The sequence below is a fragment of the Chanos chanos genome, chromosome 3 (assembly GCF_902362185.1).
Source record: "Chanos chanos chromosome 3, fChaCha1.1, whole genome shotgun sequence".
NCBI lineage: Eukaryota > Metazoa > Chordata > Actinopteri > Gonorynchiformes > Chanidae > Chanos > Chanos chanos.
The window spans coordinates 14,164,079-14,181,986 of NC_044497.1; the positions used below are offsets into that span (position 1 = coordinate 14,164,079).

Genomic DNA, 17,908 nt, shown 5'->3' on the forward strand with positions numbered 1-17,908 from the left:
TTTCAGGAAATGAGTCATTTTGAAGTGTATTTTCCGTGAATATGGATTTTATCGATATTATATGCCAAACAGGCATTTCTTTATCGAAAACTGGTTATAACGGAATTTCCATTGCATTGTGGTTCCTCTCTTTTCAATGATACAGTTAATAGCTATGAAAACCGTAGAAATAAAACAACGCATCTCTGATCAGTTTGGTTTAGTTGAAATTCCTTTATTTATTTCATATCTAAAAAAAAATCAATGGTTTGTACCTTTTATAAAGAAGTGAAAAATATGTATATAAAAGATTTGGCTATTTTTTTCATTATCAGAAAAAAAAAAATCTGGAACAGGAACAGAGGAGAAAAAAAACAAAAAACAGGTATGCCTGGGGCCATCTCATCACCCTGAGATGAAAGCAATATGGGATCCATTACAGATTGTCATCTTTCCCAGGCTTCCTGGTCAAAATGCCTAAGGCCCATCAGGATGTGTGCTCCCATCTCCTGGATTGGCTGTGCTATGTGGCTGTATAGAATGCAGCCTTGAGACTGCAGGGTTAAAACTGGTCACAGGTATAGTTGGTCTTTGGTGGTCCGCGCTTGGATAACAGGCACCTGTAGGAGAGGTTAGGAGGAACCCCCCCCGACATCTCCATCACTCACACTCGTCTTCTGGGAGAGGAGAAAAGACTCCCAGACCGCCAGGCACTGGAAGAGACCACACAGACACACACACACACACACACACAACGTCACAGTCAACAGAGCACACAAAATCTCTATCTGTCTCATTGTGAATCCAGCGTGGGCTTTCACCTATAGACTCGACCATCCGCTTTTGTTTTCTCCCACATCAATAAAACCGGCCCGAGCCCAAAGTAATGGCTGCCTGTTTAATGACTGCCATGAGGCTTGACACACGGCTCCTTTCAATTTAGCCTCCAATTTCACTCACACGCTGCCACGAGTCCCTGGCCCCTGTCTCATTTAGGTGTCACTCACACAGACTCCTGATTAATGCTCTAGCCAAGCCTTCGCCTTGCCGCCCGCCCGGTGCCGTCGAATGTGCCCCTCCCCCGCTCCCCCACCCCCCCCACCTTCTGACTGAGCAACCCTGCCTGGCATTGCTGTGTCTGTTTTTTTTTTTAGCGCGGTGGGCAAAATAAAGGCATGCTCACATACACAGACGCGCACAGACACGTCACTTGTCCAAAGCCTTTACATTTCGGGCTGGCCGTTCGCCATGCGAACAGGTCTGAGGTGCCTCAAACAGAGCTTTTTGATATGGTGTGTAACTGTAATTGAAAAGGAGAAGCGTAAAATGACATCAGGTAAGTCATGATTTAAAAAAAAAAAGAAAAGTTTTGAATGGGCACACTGATTAAAAAAAAAAATTAACACTGAACTTCTTTGCCCTGCATAAAAAAAAAAACGACCAAAAAAAACCATAATTAATAAGGCAGTGAAAACAGATTTGCTTGTTTAGGACCGTCGATAGGACAAAAGGCGGGAAGAGATGGCGTCGTTTGGCTTTCCCGACTGCTGGGCTAACTACCTGCTGCGCTCTCCTCCACAAAGTTCATTCTGAACTTTCTGACTCAGCAACAATATATTATTACTGGAGAAGGAGGGCAGGTGGTTCTCAGGAACAGCCAAGAATGACTGGATAAAAAAAAGAAGAAAAAAACAGTCCCTCAGGTTGACCGCTCCAATGCCCCAGGTCATAAATTTAAGTCATTTAAGCTAAGCGGGCCAGCAATTCTCAGAGCTGGAGTAAAATGTAAATGCATTCTAAAATTTCTCCATTTGAATCAGAAAGAGAAATGATGAAAGTTTAGCACACTGTGTGTAACTGCTTCACTATTTATACCACACTACTGCACATTGTCTTTGAGGAAAATATTTTAAAAACATCAAATAAGACCTGAATATAGCTTTGAAAATAGTGTCAGTTTTGGCAAAGACTGTAAAAAAAAAAAGAGTTTCTTGAAGTACAAGGGAATGACGGTCATCTCTGGAGAAGGTTAAAGATGTGAGTTTGAGTTTAAGAGCCAACAGGCATGAGAAAGCTCAGGTGGTTATCTCTCAGTGGAGAGAAAGAAGTTGAGAAAGAAAGAGAGAAGGGAAGGGAGGGAGGGGGGGAGAGGGAGAGAGAGAGAGAGACAGAGAGAGAGAGAGAGAGAGAGAGAGAGAGAGAGAGAGAGAGAGAGAGATCAGTGATTATTTGAAGCTCCGATCAGATGAGCCTGGCCAAGGGCTGTCTGGCTCTTGGTGTCAGAGACAGCAGAAAGGCTAAGATGGACAGCTGTCACTCAAACCCCAGTGCTGTCTGAACCAGTGTTGCTTTGGTATGGCAGCTGATGTAGGGACATAACAAAACAAAACAAAAAAAAAAAGAAAGAAAGAAAGAAAGAAAAAACCTCAACACCCTGAGATCTCAGAAGACATACAAGAAGGACAGAGGAAGAATAAAGAAGAAGAAGAAAGACAGAGTATGAGGAAAGAGAAACAGGAGTGCAATCTGTCATATAAGGCCATACAGCTATGTTTTTAAACAAGAGAACTGACAGTTCAATACTGCTGCCCAGATATATGGCATTTCATTGGTTCTAAAATATGCTTGACCATAATTTAAGTTTTAATGGACGGTGTAGCTGGGATAGTGGACTGAGATTTCTATTGGCTGTTGGAGATGCCTATTTTCAAGATGGCAATAAATTGGCAAAATTCCCTATCCACCCAAGAGTGATTTCTTTCATTCATCCTAAGGCAGCGGTCACATTCAGCGAGCGTTAACTTCTTTTTGTCACAATCCTAGATGACAAAAAAAAAAAAAAAAAAGACTCAGTCACATTCAACAAACAAACACATAAACCAAAATAACAACGACAAAAAAGATGAACCTGTCACTGATCTCTCTCTAGGCATCAACTCTGACACCTACTGACGCGCATTGACGTAACAATCCACGGGACCGATAAATTGGCCGTCCAATCAGATGTCTTCTTGGCTCATTGATGAGACCTGAAAATGTCAGTTCACCCATTGAGAACAAGCGAAGAAGCCAGTGCGGTGCTTAAGGAAGAAGAGAGGCAATTCTCAGTGTCTGACACTACCTGAGACGGATCCCGCCGCGGTAATGGAGTCAGAGTCGGAGCGAGGGGTGGGGGACGTGAAAAAAAACGCGGAGCTGTAATTAGGTGTCTCTCATTAGCCAGCTGAGGCCTTGGCCCCATTAGCCAATGGAGCGTCCCCACGTCTGCAGACGCCCAAGAGCCCGGCGTGCAGGTAAACAGAGATAATCGGGAGCACAAGGATGGTGCTTGCGGGGTGAAACCAGCTGTCTCGTTCCCTGCTAGGCATGCTCAGGTTCCTGTCACACTGAAGACAAGGGCTTTCAGAGCTCTCTGCACCCATAATCAACGAGGAAAGAGGGGAACGATTGGACAAACTCAGCGGTAAAAAAGAAAAAAAAAAGTGAGGACGAGGAAAATAGAATTTAAGAAGAAAAAAAAATTGTGAAGGGGGTTACTGATAACTGAGGGTAACTCTTACGGACAAAGAACTTAAAAGTCTAATTTATGCGATACCGTCCTTAAACAAAAGAAGTGTTTTAGAGGTTTATCCTTGAAAGCCCTCAGTGTGCTTTGGCGTGGTCTGAATTAAGCCTAACATTTAATGACGAGATCCTTGTCTTTCCCGTCTTCCAGCAACATCCTTGTTGCTATGGCGTCTCCATGGCAATCCTCTGAAGTTGCAATCTTTCAGTGTACAGCTGCAGTGCTCCCAGAATTCTGTACCATGCAAATACCTCTAAAAAAATGATGATTTCTGTTACCCACCCACACAAGTACATAGGGTTATACTGGATATACTTATGGTATGTTTGTCTGTGCATCCAGGAAAAAAATGAAAATAGAAAAAAAAAAAACCACATCTCATTGAGTCAAGCTCCCTGGATGATACCATTCAGAAGAGAGCTGTGTACAACATCATTATGTGACATTACATGCCCAAATGATGTGGATCATATTTACATACACGTTGTCTCTACGTCATAGTGTTGGATGGGAGACAGATTCAAAGAGGGGATCAAGGTGTGGTTACTCCAAGATTGCATCAACTCATCAAAGACATGATCAGCCAATGGGAAAAAAAAAAAAAAAAAAAAAAACCCACACAATTCTATAGGATTCTAATGTTGCCATGTACATCAACAGAGAAGAGTATTCTGCAACTGAAAGTGTGTGAAAAAACATAACTAATTACATTTCGTGTTGGTAAACATAGCCTAATTCATTAGAAATATTCCTATATGAACTATAGGCTGCTCATACCATATGACAGAGCGTGAATGCACCAACGTGAGCAGATGTGAACAGTAAAAATCCATATAAATGAACATTGACCCACATACAAAGGCACACATGCATGCATGAATAATCATAGGAAGTACGCTCACACAAACACACACACACGCACGCACACACGCGCACACACACACACACACAGACGGAGAGAAGGTAGTCACGTGGTTTTATGTCAGTGATGTCGAGATGCGTGCCGGATGTTGTACTCCAGCTGCAAGTGACTGGCGTCAGCATGCAATGGGATCTGAATATTACACTCAGTATTGACAAACAGTCTGGTGGGTCCTCTTTCAGCACCATTTTTCCTCGATTTCTCCCCATCATTCTTCTCTTCTCCCTCAATCACTCTTTACCTCGCCCTCCGTCTATGCCTCGGCCTTATTTCCCTTCTCTTCTCCTTGTACTCCCCACCTCACCTCCTTCACCCTTCTCCTCATACAGGGACAGATAATTAGGCTTGTTGGATGCCATGCTGAGAAGCAGTGAAGACTTTCAGTCAGGGGGGGGGGGGGGGGGGGGGGGGGGGGGGGCACCGTCACTGACCCCGCCCCCTTCACGTCCGACTTTCAGCGAATGGTCCATTTCTTCCTTCTCCTGCGTCTTATTGAGGTCGCTCTGACACCCATAAATCATTCATGAAGCCGTCAGCTGCCAAAGGCGCGCTGCCTTCAACCGTCTCAACCTGAATATCAACGCAAAGACCCACATCTCCACTCCATGGGCCCTACCCACAGCTTCCACTCAGCTCTTATTAAAGCACATTAACTTCTCAACAGCTGCTCTACCAGGTTGCACCTTCATTCACTCTCAAGTGTCTCTAGTGATTAAGACTGAACAACACTCTCCCTCTCACCCTCTCTCACTATATTTAACAGTTTTATACAGCCTTAGGGATCCACGACGACACGAGACGATTCGAGAAATGGGCTGATGTAATATAGATCTCGTCTCGGTTCCCATCCTCCGTGAGAAAACCTACAGTAAAGGATGAATGACCCTAAGCAAATTCATTTAGGACATCTGGATCAATTAGTGTTTTTTTTTCCTTGCTTTTTTGGAACATATAACAAAGAGTTTGCTAGCCTGAAGCGAGCTATCGACCGCCAGCAAAACCAGGCTGAAAGAAAGAAAAAAAAAAAAAAAAAAAAGGTGCCAGTTTCAGTTACCATAGGGATGGCTTTTTCAGAATGTGGCATTTCTGACGATATGTGCTATCAATGCACTGAGGCTCCGTGGAGCTTTGTATCCCTGAGGAAAGACACAGCACACAGAAAACATGGGATATTTACACTATGGATAATTACATGTGTCTGCTTCTTGGCCATAGAGAAAGTGAAGGTTGGACCCCTGGAGAACCAAGAAGCCAGACAGAGCAAGAATAGTTCACAAACTCTATTAAAACCTCTGCCACTCCTCTCAAGAATCCTTACGGGAGTTTTTTTTTTTTTTTTTCATTTTGATCTCCAGTGAACATCCTCAGTTCTTAAATCTATGGTGAGTCATCAATGTTTGGGTCACAATTCTAGTTCAGCATTAGAAAATAGAGGTGACTACTACAAGAGGAAACTGCAAAAAAAAAATGTTTAAGTGTCTAGAGACTTCTCTGAAACACCTTACCCTTCTAAACCTTTTCAACTGGAAATATCAGGCAATTTAAGGAGCCTGGGAGCCCATCACTTGCACTGGTTTGTCAGTGGAAATAAAAATGACTTACTACCACCCTCTACTGGCTCACCTCCAGTACAAGGATGCAAATGAGAGGAAGTACATAGCTACGTATATCTGTCAAGTCCTCTTTGCGCCTCAAAGCCCTCAGGTGCTGGAAACAAATTTTATTTGTACAGCTTTCTGATCTAAAATCTCCCTCTTTATTTGACATATGTTTTATTTGATCATTTTTTTAAATTTAAGCTGACTTTTTGTCTTATGTCAGGTCTCTGTTTTTAAAACCAAAAAATGTTCTCTGAATTTCTTCCACTTTGTGTCTTTGTCTCTCTCTCTGTCTCTGTCTCTCTCTCTCTCACACACACACACTCACTCACACACACACACACACACACACACACAAACTATATGGCTCTGTGCAGTATGTGGTGTTAACAGGATTGGGAGTCCCTCACCTTCTCGTAGTAGTCTATGTTCTTCTCAGCTGTGGTGACAAAGGTCGCTCTGAGGTCATTCCTTGTGCTCTTTTGCCATCGACTCCAGTCTCCTTTCAGGGCATTGTTGGCCCATTCCAGCCTATCTTCCAATTTATCAACCTCCTCCTTCAGCTGTTGAAACAAACCCAGGTCTAATTATATTATGTACAAACACAGGGTACCACCTCAGTCATCCAGCACATGCTCACATACGTCAGAGTAACACTAATTTAATGTACACACACATGTACGAACACCCAAACACACACATGTGCATACACACACAGCGGATACCATTATAGGCATGACAACATTATAACGTCCTGCTCTTGATGCACACACACACACACACACACTCAAATGCGTGACACACGCGCGCACAAACACAAACACACACACACACACAAAACATGGACATTTTGTCATGAAGCATCCCTGGTTTTCCAACTTTAAACTAATCTGGCAGAGGTATTGCTGAATCACACTAACTTTCCTGGAGGTATCCTCCGAGCACAAAGCTTTATACGTGTTATGAAGGTATTTCAAAAATGCTGTAAAAAGTTCCATTATGGTGGACTATGGCCCCTGTTAAGATGTGATCGATAATGACTGGACTGAGCAGAAATCTAAATTCTGCAGACTTGCAGCGGACTGCTGTAAATGTTATGTGAAGTAATAAGCTGATTAATACATCAGTCTAATTAAAAAGATTTGCTCTTTGGCACAAACCAGCACCGTCTTCAGGAGGTGCGAGTTGTTGTCGGAATGAAACCAGACAATTCCATAGTGCCTCTCGTTTCAGACTCAAATAAACAGAAAAATAGCGCTAATCCTTTGACAGGTGCACCTAACAAGTTTTCCTAGTGATAATTAACACATTTACACTGTGTATCTGTGTCAAGGGCAAAAAGAATCGTGAGACTGATTGAGTGAGATTGAAGATTACACTTTTGGATGCTATTTTAGTGCTGTGACTAGCATGCTCAGTTTGTGGTAATTTAATCAGAAGGAGGCCTTCATATGCTAGAAGGAAGTTTTATTAAGTTTTTTAGTTAGGCAGAAAATGTTGTATAGCAGGATGGCTATGTATAGCAGTTATCATCCTTTCTAATTCTTAGTTTGGCTCAGGTAGTCTTTAGGTGCATCTTCTCACTCTTTCATTTGAAAGAAATTACTCATCTACTTTCCACTCACGTTTTCCATTTTATGTAATTAAACTAGTATGAGCTGTAGATCTGGCCTGAGAAGTCAACTTGTTTTGCACAGGTTGGGCCAGTGTGGTTTAGCTCATTTTCCTGAAGCTACCTGTAACTTCGGTAAACTTCACACAGACCCATTAAGCCTACATTGATGTATTCAGGGCTTCCTGTTCAGAGCACAATACATACATTGTCTCTAACTGCCACACACGGTGGCGTGTGCTGCTAAAACTCTCTCACCGCTTTACACACACGAACACAATGGTTCTCTTGTAACTGCGCCTTTATCGATCTGTCGACCTCATCGAGGTGGTTTCCCACAACATCCCCGTATCAAAGCCCTTTTGTTAATGGGACAAGCACTCCCTCATGGGCCATGATGGCTTCCAGTAGCAGTCTCAAAAAGTACTGGTGTTGACACACTACGGCACAGAGTGAAATGAATAATTAATAACATAAATGATGGCACGGATGACTGCAGTCTATGGGGAGGATTAAGTGTCAAATTACTGTGTGAAGACGCAGCGAACCGCTATGAAAACCCGACGCTTACTGACAGGTGAGTTGATGAAGGTCGAGCGTTGTGTACTTGCTGGCGTTCTTCCACAGGCGCAGTTTTGGAGGAGGGTTTGTGACGGTCTCTCTACCCCAGACATTGTCTGGTTACGTTCCGGAAGGCTGTCTAGTGGAACGCGAGGCCGAGTGGGGCAGCCGCTAAAGCGCTAGCGTGATCAGTAACTGTCTGGAGCAACGTCTCCCTTGTGACAACCAGGACACATCATTAGTTACAGAGACTGGACCTTGCTGTCATAACTATACACATAAATAAGCACAACCCACTTGGAAACAAACAAACAAGACAAATACTCATTATTAACTTCAAGGTTCATCAAGTCACGTACTATATCACTCAAAGAACAGATTCAGAGAAGAGAAAGACAATATACATACTATTCTTTTGTTGCAAATTATACTGCACTACATCCTGCTCTTAATGAGAGTTCTGTCAGAAAGTTTGGTATAAAGACGCCGGTGTGTGAAGGCCATTTATAATCCGGTGACAGGTTAAATGGTCTTTCATCGGCAGACAGTGCAACGTGCTTGCTTTGACCTTTACTGCCATCTAGTGGATAGAAAAATCATCACCGCTATCGCTATGTTCACACAATTTTTGACATAGTAGGACTGAACATGTCATGCTGGAACAGAAGTATTTGTTTGTTAGCTTGTACGTCTACGGGACCCCCCCCCCCCCATAAATAAATGAATAAACATGTTTTTTAAATGTCAAATCAATTGCCAGCAAAACAAAATTCTGAAAACATTAACTAGTTATTCAAAGGAGGTGAGAATTCTGCAAGTCAGTTCAAAGTAGGTTAATTTGCCATTCCAAACACATCCACATCACCAGTGTTAATAGGCTTATGGGACTGAGCCCATAGTCAGATAAACCAAAGCAATGTTATAACAAAGGCCAGTGTTAGCAGCACTGCAAGCTGAGAACACCACAGTCGTTTAAAGGGGATAGAACCATGCTATCGCTTTGCTTTCCAAGCATGAGCTGGTAACATTTCATGATACGTTTTCCCCCACTTGGAAGACGTTCATCAGTTGACAAAACACACAAGAATATAAGTGAAATTGCACTGTGTTCTTATGTCGAATATTTCTTCTACAACTAACGGTCGCAGCCCAGACATCTTAAAATTGTCGAAGCCTGGTCCTTTGAGGAGTAGAGATTTACTTAAAATGTTACCATCTCAAACACTGCAGATTCTACTGAAAGGCATCCATGCTCAAACATTGAGAGCAGCCCAACAGGAACTACGTCCTTTATAAGCTGTACCTCCTCGATCTCTCCGTTCAGTCGCCGTTGCTTCTGCTGCCTGGTCATCTCTGGGTTTTTGCCAACAAGGCTGTCCCACACAAAGCTCAGATCCCTCGATTCCTTCAGTAGTTCAAAAGGGGAGGAATTCTCGTATCAACACAACCCCAGACAGGTTTCTCTTCTTATCCGTGATACAAGTCATGCCCAACCCTAAATCGACCAGTCAGAAAACCGCTCCACTGGGAATGTGTCTGTTCATGTTCATGACCAAGTAGTAGTTCCAAAAACAGGTAGTTTATGTACAATTTACTGACTAAAGGATCATTGTTTTTTAACAAGCAAGTTTACCCTAAAACAGAAAGGACAGTCCATGGCAAAGGGCTAAAGTTCCAGCAGATCGCTCTGTATTTGCATGTGGAGGTATTCAAATGTTGTATGTTATGGCCTAGTGTCTTTACTTAACCTCATTTCCAGCATCTGATAAGAATCTCATTCCAACATTCAATAAAGTCACCGGGATGCACAATGGGAACTGGTAGAACAAGCAGGCATTTGACATTAAAAGTTGTGTTAACAGCATTGGGGTGCAGCAGTAGCCAGGATACTAAAAGCATTCTATTTTAAAACAGGATCATGGGAGTTCCCCTACTCAAACCTGCTGCCATTTCGGTGCTTTGTTAAAGTCCACGGGCAGAGTACTCACTCCAAGTTTCTTAATTAAAATCTCAGGAAGAAAGGTTGTTGCTATGCTGGGTTCGTATCAGGAGGTTTCTTCAAATAACTTTGTCCTTTAATTCCCATCAGAGTTCTTCTTTTCTCTTTTTTTCCCCCTCTCTGTGCATCTTTCTTTTTTTTTTTTCCTCTCTCCGCACATCTTGAGGAGGTCCTTTTTTTGCCCCCCTGATATTTGATGGGAAACATCAAAAGCTCAAGAGATCTTCTATACAGCTTGATTAGCAGAGGCTAAATTCAATAATGTTTATGACTGTTCTCCTTCAGGTTTGATCGGGCTCTGTGGGACTTTCTGAGTCATCCTAAAGATATTTAGATAATCTCCACAACAGACCTTTAGCAATATCTTCAGATTTCCTTCTGGGCTTAGAATGGATTGCTTTCAGACGAGATCAGACACGGGCACTGGAGCAAGGCTTTATTACTAATAATCTTTGGGAAATTGATGAAGAGAGCAAGGTGGATTAGAGAAGGAATGGAAAGAGTCAATATCGCACTCACCGCTTCTTTGTCTGCCTTCTTAGTGGCAAGAGCCTCGCTCTTAGATTCCAACTCTGCTTGAATGTTGTCTCTTCTCCGTAGCACTGCCTGAACACAAGACACTACTGTTAATCAATACCCTTTAATGAAGTATGAGACTTGCCCCCCCCCCCCCCCCCCGAAAAAGGATAGGTACAACATAATGCACAGTGTAATGATTTTAATACCTTACATGGATTTGAGCCTAAAGCTATAACACAAACCATATAATGTTATGAGTGTCAAACACAATTCAAACCAGGATTAATACTGGGAAACAAGGCACCATTTACTTTGGCAGAGTAATTTCCTTTAAAAAAAAACAAAAAACAACAACACCACTATTTGAAGCTTCCACTGATTCAGTCAATACATGTTTTAACAAAGTCTTACGCAGGAGTTGCTTACCACCCTCCCTATGAAGTTAAATCTGAAGACCAGGCTATTCTGGTGACAGGCGAGAAAACTGTACCTTGAGTGTCTCTGCACACAAGACATATTCGTGCAGCGTCGGAACCAGGTTCTCAGAGAGCTGTCGGATCTGCTCCTCTGTCTCCCGGCAACACCTGTCCAAACAGCCAGCCATACTCTTCAGGGGATCTACCAATGCCTCCTCAGAACCTGACCACAGTGTGTATACGGGACCGTACTCTTTCAGCTCGTCCAGGTACTCTGGGAAAGGAACGAATGGCTTTTCACTACAGTACCCAGGATCCTCTATGTTACAGAGAATCTAAGTGTATGTATAATGCCACTGGTGCACTGATCACACGGGATGCATATATATACACATATATACCCTTCTGTTCTTTGACTATCCTTTGTGTAATTTTGTCCAGTGAAGTCATTTTTTGACTGAAGGCATCCACGTATTCCTGTATAGCTGTAAACTCCTCTGGTCGGTTTTTCACCCCTCTTACTGAGGCAGCTACTGCTCTCACTGTGTCCCCCATTCTGCTGAGGAAACCTGGACCCTGCTTCTTATGGGAGGTCAATTCCTGCGGAGGATTACATAGAAAATATGAATGCTGACTTACACACGCGCACACACACACACACGCGCACACACACACACACACACACACACACACAAAGATCCGATACAGATATATAAAAAGATCCAGAGAAACATAATGCATACACAAGCACTGTAATAAGAGTTGATTGTTATGTAATGACAAACATTTCTGTTTTCAGAGACAAAAATAACCGTCCAAAGAGCTTACATTATAATGAAATATATAAGTCTGGGGCGCTCAGTTTTTCTTCAAATATTATTGTTTTGTGTTGAGGCCAATGTCAGTCTGAAAGCTCGGATACCCTTGCTCCTGTCTTGCATCTTTCATTATGTGTAATGAAAGAACCTCTAAGGTCATCTCCAAAGACCAACGAGGCTCTTACTTTCAGAAGTGATGAAAAGGATTCATTTTCATGGCATATTCTAACCAGGAGAAATAGCTTCAGCTTTTCTCTATTTTCCCTCAACTGACCAAGCCTCGTATCCAGAGGCCACCTCACAGTTTTTTTTTTTTGTTGTTTTTTTTTTACTTGACCTCTACAGAGCGTACCAGCCAGATCTCTCCCTACCACACAATATTCCTCAGGTTATTGAAACACAATCCTCTTAGGGAGTCCCACCATAAGATTATCACAGAGACTAGAATAAATAAAAAAAAAAAAAAAACCCACGAAATTTGAACTTCTGTTCATACACGCATATGCTGACATTAGCTAGCGATCAGATTTGAGCACAGTGTATACTTGAATTATATTTAGAATCTGTAGCTCTGTCATGCATTGTGTGTTTCTTGTGCTTTTGCACTGCGTCTGTTTATTTTACCCAGGCTTGTGCAGTCAGAAAGATCTTGAAATCCTCGCTGGAGGAGAGAATTGGGTGATCAGCGATCCTGTTGAGGAATTTGTGCAGGGCTTTTCTCCGCGTCTCGATAAAATCCTCGCTGAACCTCTCAACCATTCCTTTCATCACAAATTTCTCCGGAAGAGGCTGAGAGAAAAACAAAACTGGAGTCAGGTTACACTGAAAAGAACACATGAACTCGAAAAAAGGCGACTTTGGTCAATCATTCAGCTGCCACCAGCAGAGGACTGTATCAACTTTCTAAAACAGACTGAAAAATAATGAGAAATGCTGTAGAGAATGATACACTTACATGAACTATGAGCGTGGGGTGGGCCTCCTCAAGTTTACCTTTCAGCCACAGAAAGTCTTGGTACCGTCGGCGGACTTCATACTCACTAGAGTCAAATTCACTACGAGTGGTCTAACGACAGACAGAAGAACACACTCAGAGATACACATACAAATATTGTGCAAATAAGTTATGACAAGAGGAACTAATAATTCACTTTTATCAATCTATATTTACATTAACAAACACCACACTGTTAAAAACAACAGATACTGATGGCATTGTACAGTTTTCTCTCACATCTACACCAGATCTCCTCGGTATTTATGGTCCCTCACTACACTGGTTAAAACCATGTTTCTCCAGATATTTTAATGCTGTGGCTAAAACACACTGTGTAAAAATCTATTTACTGTTGTCTTGTGTGAATCATGGTAATGATTGATAACGCTGACTTCAGCCTGTAAATGAATTACAACAGGTTTAGTTAACAAAAAAAAAAATACAATGAATGTGCTGGTACCTTAGTTACAACTCTGTATGTAATGAATGTCTCTATGGCAGTCACATGACTCTCTGGACTATCCACCGTGACAAAAATGTCTTTGGTGTCAGCATCTCCATCCTCCTCTTCAAACCTGTACTGATTGACCATGGACCCAGGGGAGGTGTGCATGGAGGCGTCGGCCGAGCTTCCATCTGTAAGGGTCACGTTCTGTGGAACAGAATGCAAACGAAGGTGAAGGTAACAACCCAAGGGTGCTTGATCTAACCCCTGTCTCAAACAGTCATCAAACAACTTCAGAGGCCTAAAACGGAAATTAACTGAATGACTTCGGCTGAAAATCTGTGTGGAGAGTGAAGAAGGGGATATTACAATAAATAGAAGACTAAATCATTTTTTTTAATAAATGTAAGTGATATTATAGAAAAATGATTTCGTTTTAGTGTCTCCATTAGTCATGCTAATGGCCTGTACTGTTACCAAGAGCTACTCTGTGACATTGGACAGCATCAGCCATATACTGGAGACTGAAAGTGTTTAATGTTAATAGCTCATAGCAGACTGCAGGAGTATGATGAATATAAAAATAATGTGGGTTTGAAAGTATAGCGTGAGTCGAAACAGAGGATAACATGAAGCATGACGTGACCCAAGTTTCAGAACTGTTTTTCAAACATCACACAGAGTGCAAAGACTACTGGGTAAGTCTTACAAGGTCATACAACTTTAAAATGTGGGTGTATCTGCTGCACAGAATGCCTGTATACTGTACTGTTTACTTTTTCAGGCGACAATGGTAAAAAGTCCTCACAACACAATAGTGTATAGAAGTACATAACGTTGAGTTCATTGGCAGATCATTTTCTTACAGACATTTGATGTTTTTTTAGGGAGGGCGTGAGCAGCTTTACAGGCTGTAGAAAAAGTGAATTTAATGGGTTCATTTCTGGTATATATCCATATAAAGGATGGCCTTTGTTTATTTCTCTAGCCATTGGTAGATGATTGACACACACAGTGGTTTGGGTTCATTTCGACGGATGCTCCCTCTTTCTGTTCACAAATACTAGCTTTCATCACCGTTCTATCATGGGAGCTTCCTGTCATAACAAACTACACAACCGTCAGCAGAAACGAATTCCCGGTAGCGCTTTCAAAAAAAGTCTAACAAAGTGATCAACAGAGGCCTACACGGTTGTCCTGAATAAATGTGACGCTAAAGAAAATCACATAAAGTCACCCCCTTCCATAAAGAGACACAAACAAGAGAAGAAAGCAGTTGTTGGAGAAGACTCGGGTGATATGAACGGAATGACCAAAGGTACCAACACATAAAATGAAAGATAAGCAGCGTTGACATGTCATATTTTAAAATGACCAGCACCAAAAGACGGCATTTTTCTTTAAGGTAAGAGCACGACTATCTTACATGAAAATGATGATATTCAGCTGTGACTGTTGTATCAAAAGACTTGCTACAAGGGAGAGCTGTTGATCTCAAAACGATAGCACCTGATTACTGACCTTTGATACCTTAACACAAGACCCGAAAAGTGCCAGCAGACTGAAGCTAAACCGATTTCGCTTACCGTGATGCGCTCGGATAAGACATTTCTCGCATGTAAACTATGTTTACATAGCCTATACACTTTTCTACTCAGTCTGTAGGCTACATATGATTAATCGAATATAGATACACAGTCGTCAATCTCTTGTTAAATGTAGCAAGTGTAAAAGTAACGATATGATTTAGATCTGTTTCAAGTTCAGATTGCTCAGTGATTCCACGTAGCAAGTATCAAATTCAGTCCTTAGCCACAGCCACTACCAATCACTGTCCATTTCCCCGTTTCCCTGAAGTTTGCCCTTAAAATTACCTTACTAAAAACTTCCAAGTCATCGTCCTCATCTAGATCTAACATTTGTCCAGAGACGTCTGCCGGTATTGCTTGAGCTGGAGTACTTGAGGAGACTGTGGTGTCGGAGATAGTCCCACTCATCATCTCTCCTAGCCTACTTTAAATCACTACTCTGTGACAACTTCTGCGCCTCGTCGGCTTTCCACAAAAACTCTGAAACTCAACGCCGAGACAGATCGACCTTACTGCGCAGAAACGGAAATACCGTACCCAGTAAAGAGGAGTGGATGAGGGTGGCTATGGTACGTGGATGTGCTGAAAAGTGATAGACAGAATCAGTGGGAAAGTGGAATAATTGCTTCGTGGTGTGGTTTACAGACTCGAATAGAATGAAAAATGTCGTTATTGGATTACTGCTCGTTCGCTGTTTCACTGATGGGTCTTATCATTTTATTTGTAACCGAGCTCATTGATCATCCCTGTTGCTTTTAGGCGGATCCCTGCTTTTCCAGCAACGTTATTGAAAAGGTGACCCGGCCCCGCTTGTCCCTGCCGGCTGTTAATCTTAACCCAAATTCCATAAGTCACGATAATATTTTGTTTGAAGGAGATAATATTGGAAAAGACTATACTCCTACTATGACATTATCACCTCTGACACATAATACTGAGCCCACTGTATTCAATACCTTCTGTGTTTCCTTCCGAGTCTGTCTCTGCCAAAAGCCATAGGCCACTCCCAACAAACTGCCAGTCTCTCACCATATTTTAAACAAAATGTGCTATTGTTACTATTGTGAAACTTGCTATTGTGATTAATCCTGTGTTACAGTGAAGCAAGATCCTTGTGGTGAAGAGAGAAAACTCTACCCTGTCAGTGAAAAATGAGCCAGTCCATTGTGAATGATTTGACGGAAGGGGGGGGGGGATCTCTTACTCTGGATAAAGCTGCTCTCTGTGGGTGGCTTTTGGGTGAGCTGCCTTGACCAAAAGATGTCACTGTTGCACAATCAAAAGCATGACCATGAACACAACTGAAATTTAAATTCTATAAATATAATTCCAGGCATAACATGTCTCCTCAGTTAACATTAGCAGATATTCATAAAGATATGAAAAAGTGGTACATATGCTGTCATTCTAAAAAGATGATGTAATTCCTTTTGGAAGGAGGACCTTACCTAGCACTGAAATGCAAAACAGCTTTCAGATTATCCCATGATGGTGAAAACACTGAAGTCTCCTTTTCAAAACTTACAGTTACCATAACTGTAATTGAAATGTGAGTACTTACATAGATTTGAGAGCCAGAATTGTGAACCTGGTGTGATGTCCCTGACCATAATCCAGCAATGGCCCCTAATTCAGATAATCCAGGTTTGCTGCCATTAGTGGTAAAGGTATGTATCATTGCCAATATGCCTTCTTTATGAATTCTTCACATTTAAAACATGAACATATTTCACATATTATATTATAATAATTACATTATGATCTATGTCATCCTTCCACATTGGGTAATGTCAATAACAGAGCTGTCAGTGGCATGTAAGACATGTTTATGTGATTGTTTGTATATTATTTCACGATAATGACAGAGCCAGAGGGAGAGACTGTGAGAGAGGGTGAGAGTACAGTTAGTCTACATCACACTTTCTCTTCATCACAACATAGTAAAATGTATATTATATTGGCAGGCAAATATTGTGTCAGTTCCAACAGAAACTCCCACACGTGAGAAGTCCTTGAAATGCTGCCACCATCATACGGATTGCGTAACCTTTCCATAAATCGCGAGAAGCATATTCCTCAGCCATTCAGATTAGACAGTATTATAATAATTTTACAAAGGTCAGCCCTTTGCTTTGTGGAATTCAGACTGGTACAGTACTGAATATAGAAAAGGTCACCTTCGCCACAATCGTATTATCTTCCTGCCATTTCATATCATTTGTCTGTGTGATTGATTTTAACCTGATGTTAAAAGTGTGTGTGTGTGTGTGTGTGTGTGTGTGTGTGTGCACGTGGGCCTGTGTGTACATGACAACGTTGAACCCTGTGAAAATATCAGGAGTGCAGTCCTCTTCATATTCCCTTGATGGTTTTAATAAAAAGAGATCTCAGTGTGGTAGACTTTGATGAAGTACCAGCATCAGTAGGAAGGTGTTCAATACAGAGAGATAATTGATCCTTAATTGCATGAAATGTGTGTGATTACAGGCACCTTGTAAAGGGAAAAACCTACTTTGAAGTTCGATCGCTAACATCTCTCACTGCCAGTTATTCAGACCTTATTTTAAAACTTTACATGGTTTTCAGTTTCACTGGATTTTTTCGACATGCCAGATCTGAACACACACAAAAATATTGTTAGTCTTTAAGCTGTACACAACACAACATTAACACAAACCTAAAAGAAAGAGCAAACCACATCTATTGAAAGTTGTAGTCACTGATATCTGTAGATGGGTCAGTGATGTCCTTTCTTTCTGCTCTGCCAATTTTTTTTGTCGTTTGCTAATGCCTTATGGTTTATCCTCCTATCTCACAAACACGCATATCGATCATGCCCTTAGTCATTCTATCAGACCTTTAAAATGCTACATGCTAGAAAATCTCTC

General features: G+C 41.7%; 1 protein-coding gene across 1 annotated transcript; it reads right to left on the bottom strand.

Annotated features, from left to right (window-relative positions):
* Positions 1-362: 362 nt before the first annotated feature.
* snx7 (sorting nexin 7) lies at positions 363-15,486 on the bottom strand. Its single transcript, XM_030768898.1, has 9 exons — positions 15,306-15,486; positions 13,447-13,638; positions 12,945-13,055; positions 12,614-12,778; positions 11,573-11,771; positions 11,246-11,445; positions 10,756-10,842; positions 6,475-6,627; positions 363-692 (listed from the first exon to the last, which is right to left on the bottom strand). Exons 1-9 carry the CDS (start codon positions 15,429-15,431, stop codon positions 612-614), a joined length of 1,314 nt encoding a protein of 437 aa, XP_030624758.1. The 5' UTR covers positions 15,432-15,486; the 3' UTR covers positions 363-611.
* Between the last annotated feature and the right edge of the window lie 2,422 nt (positions 15,487-17,908).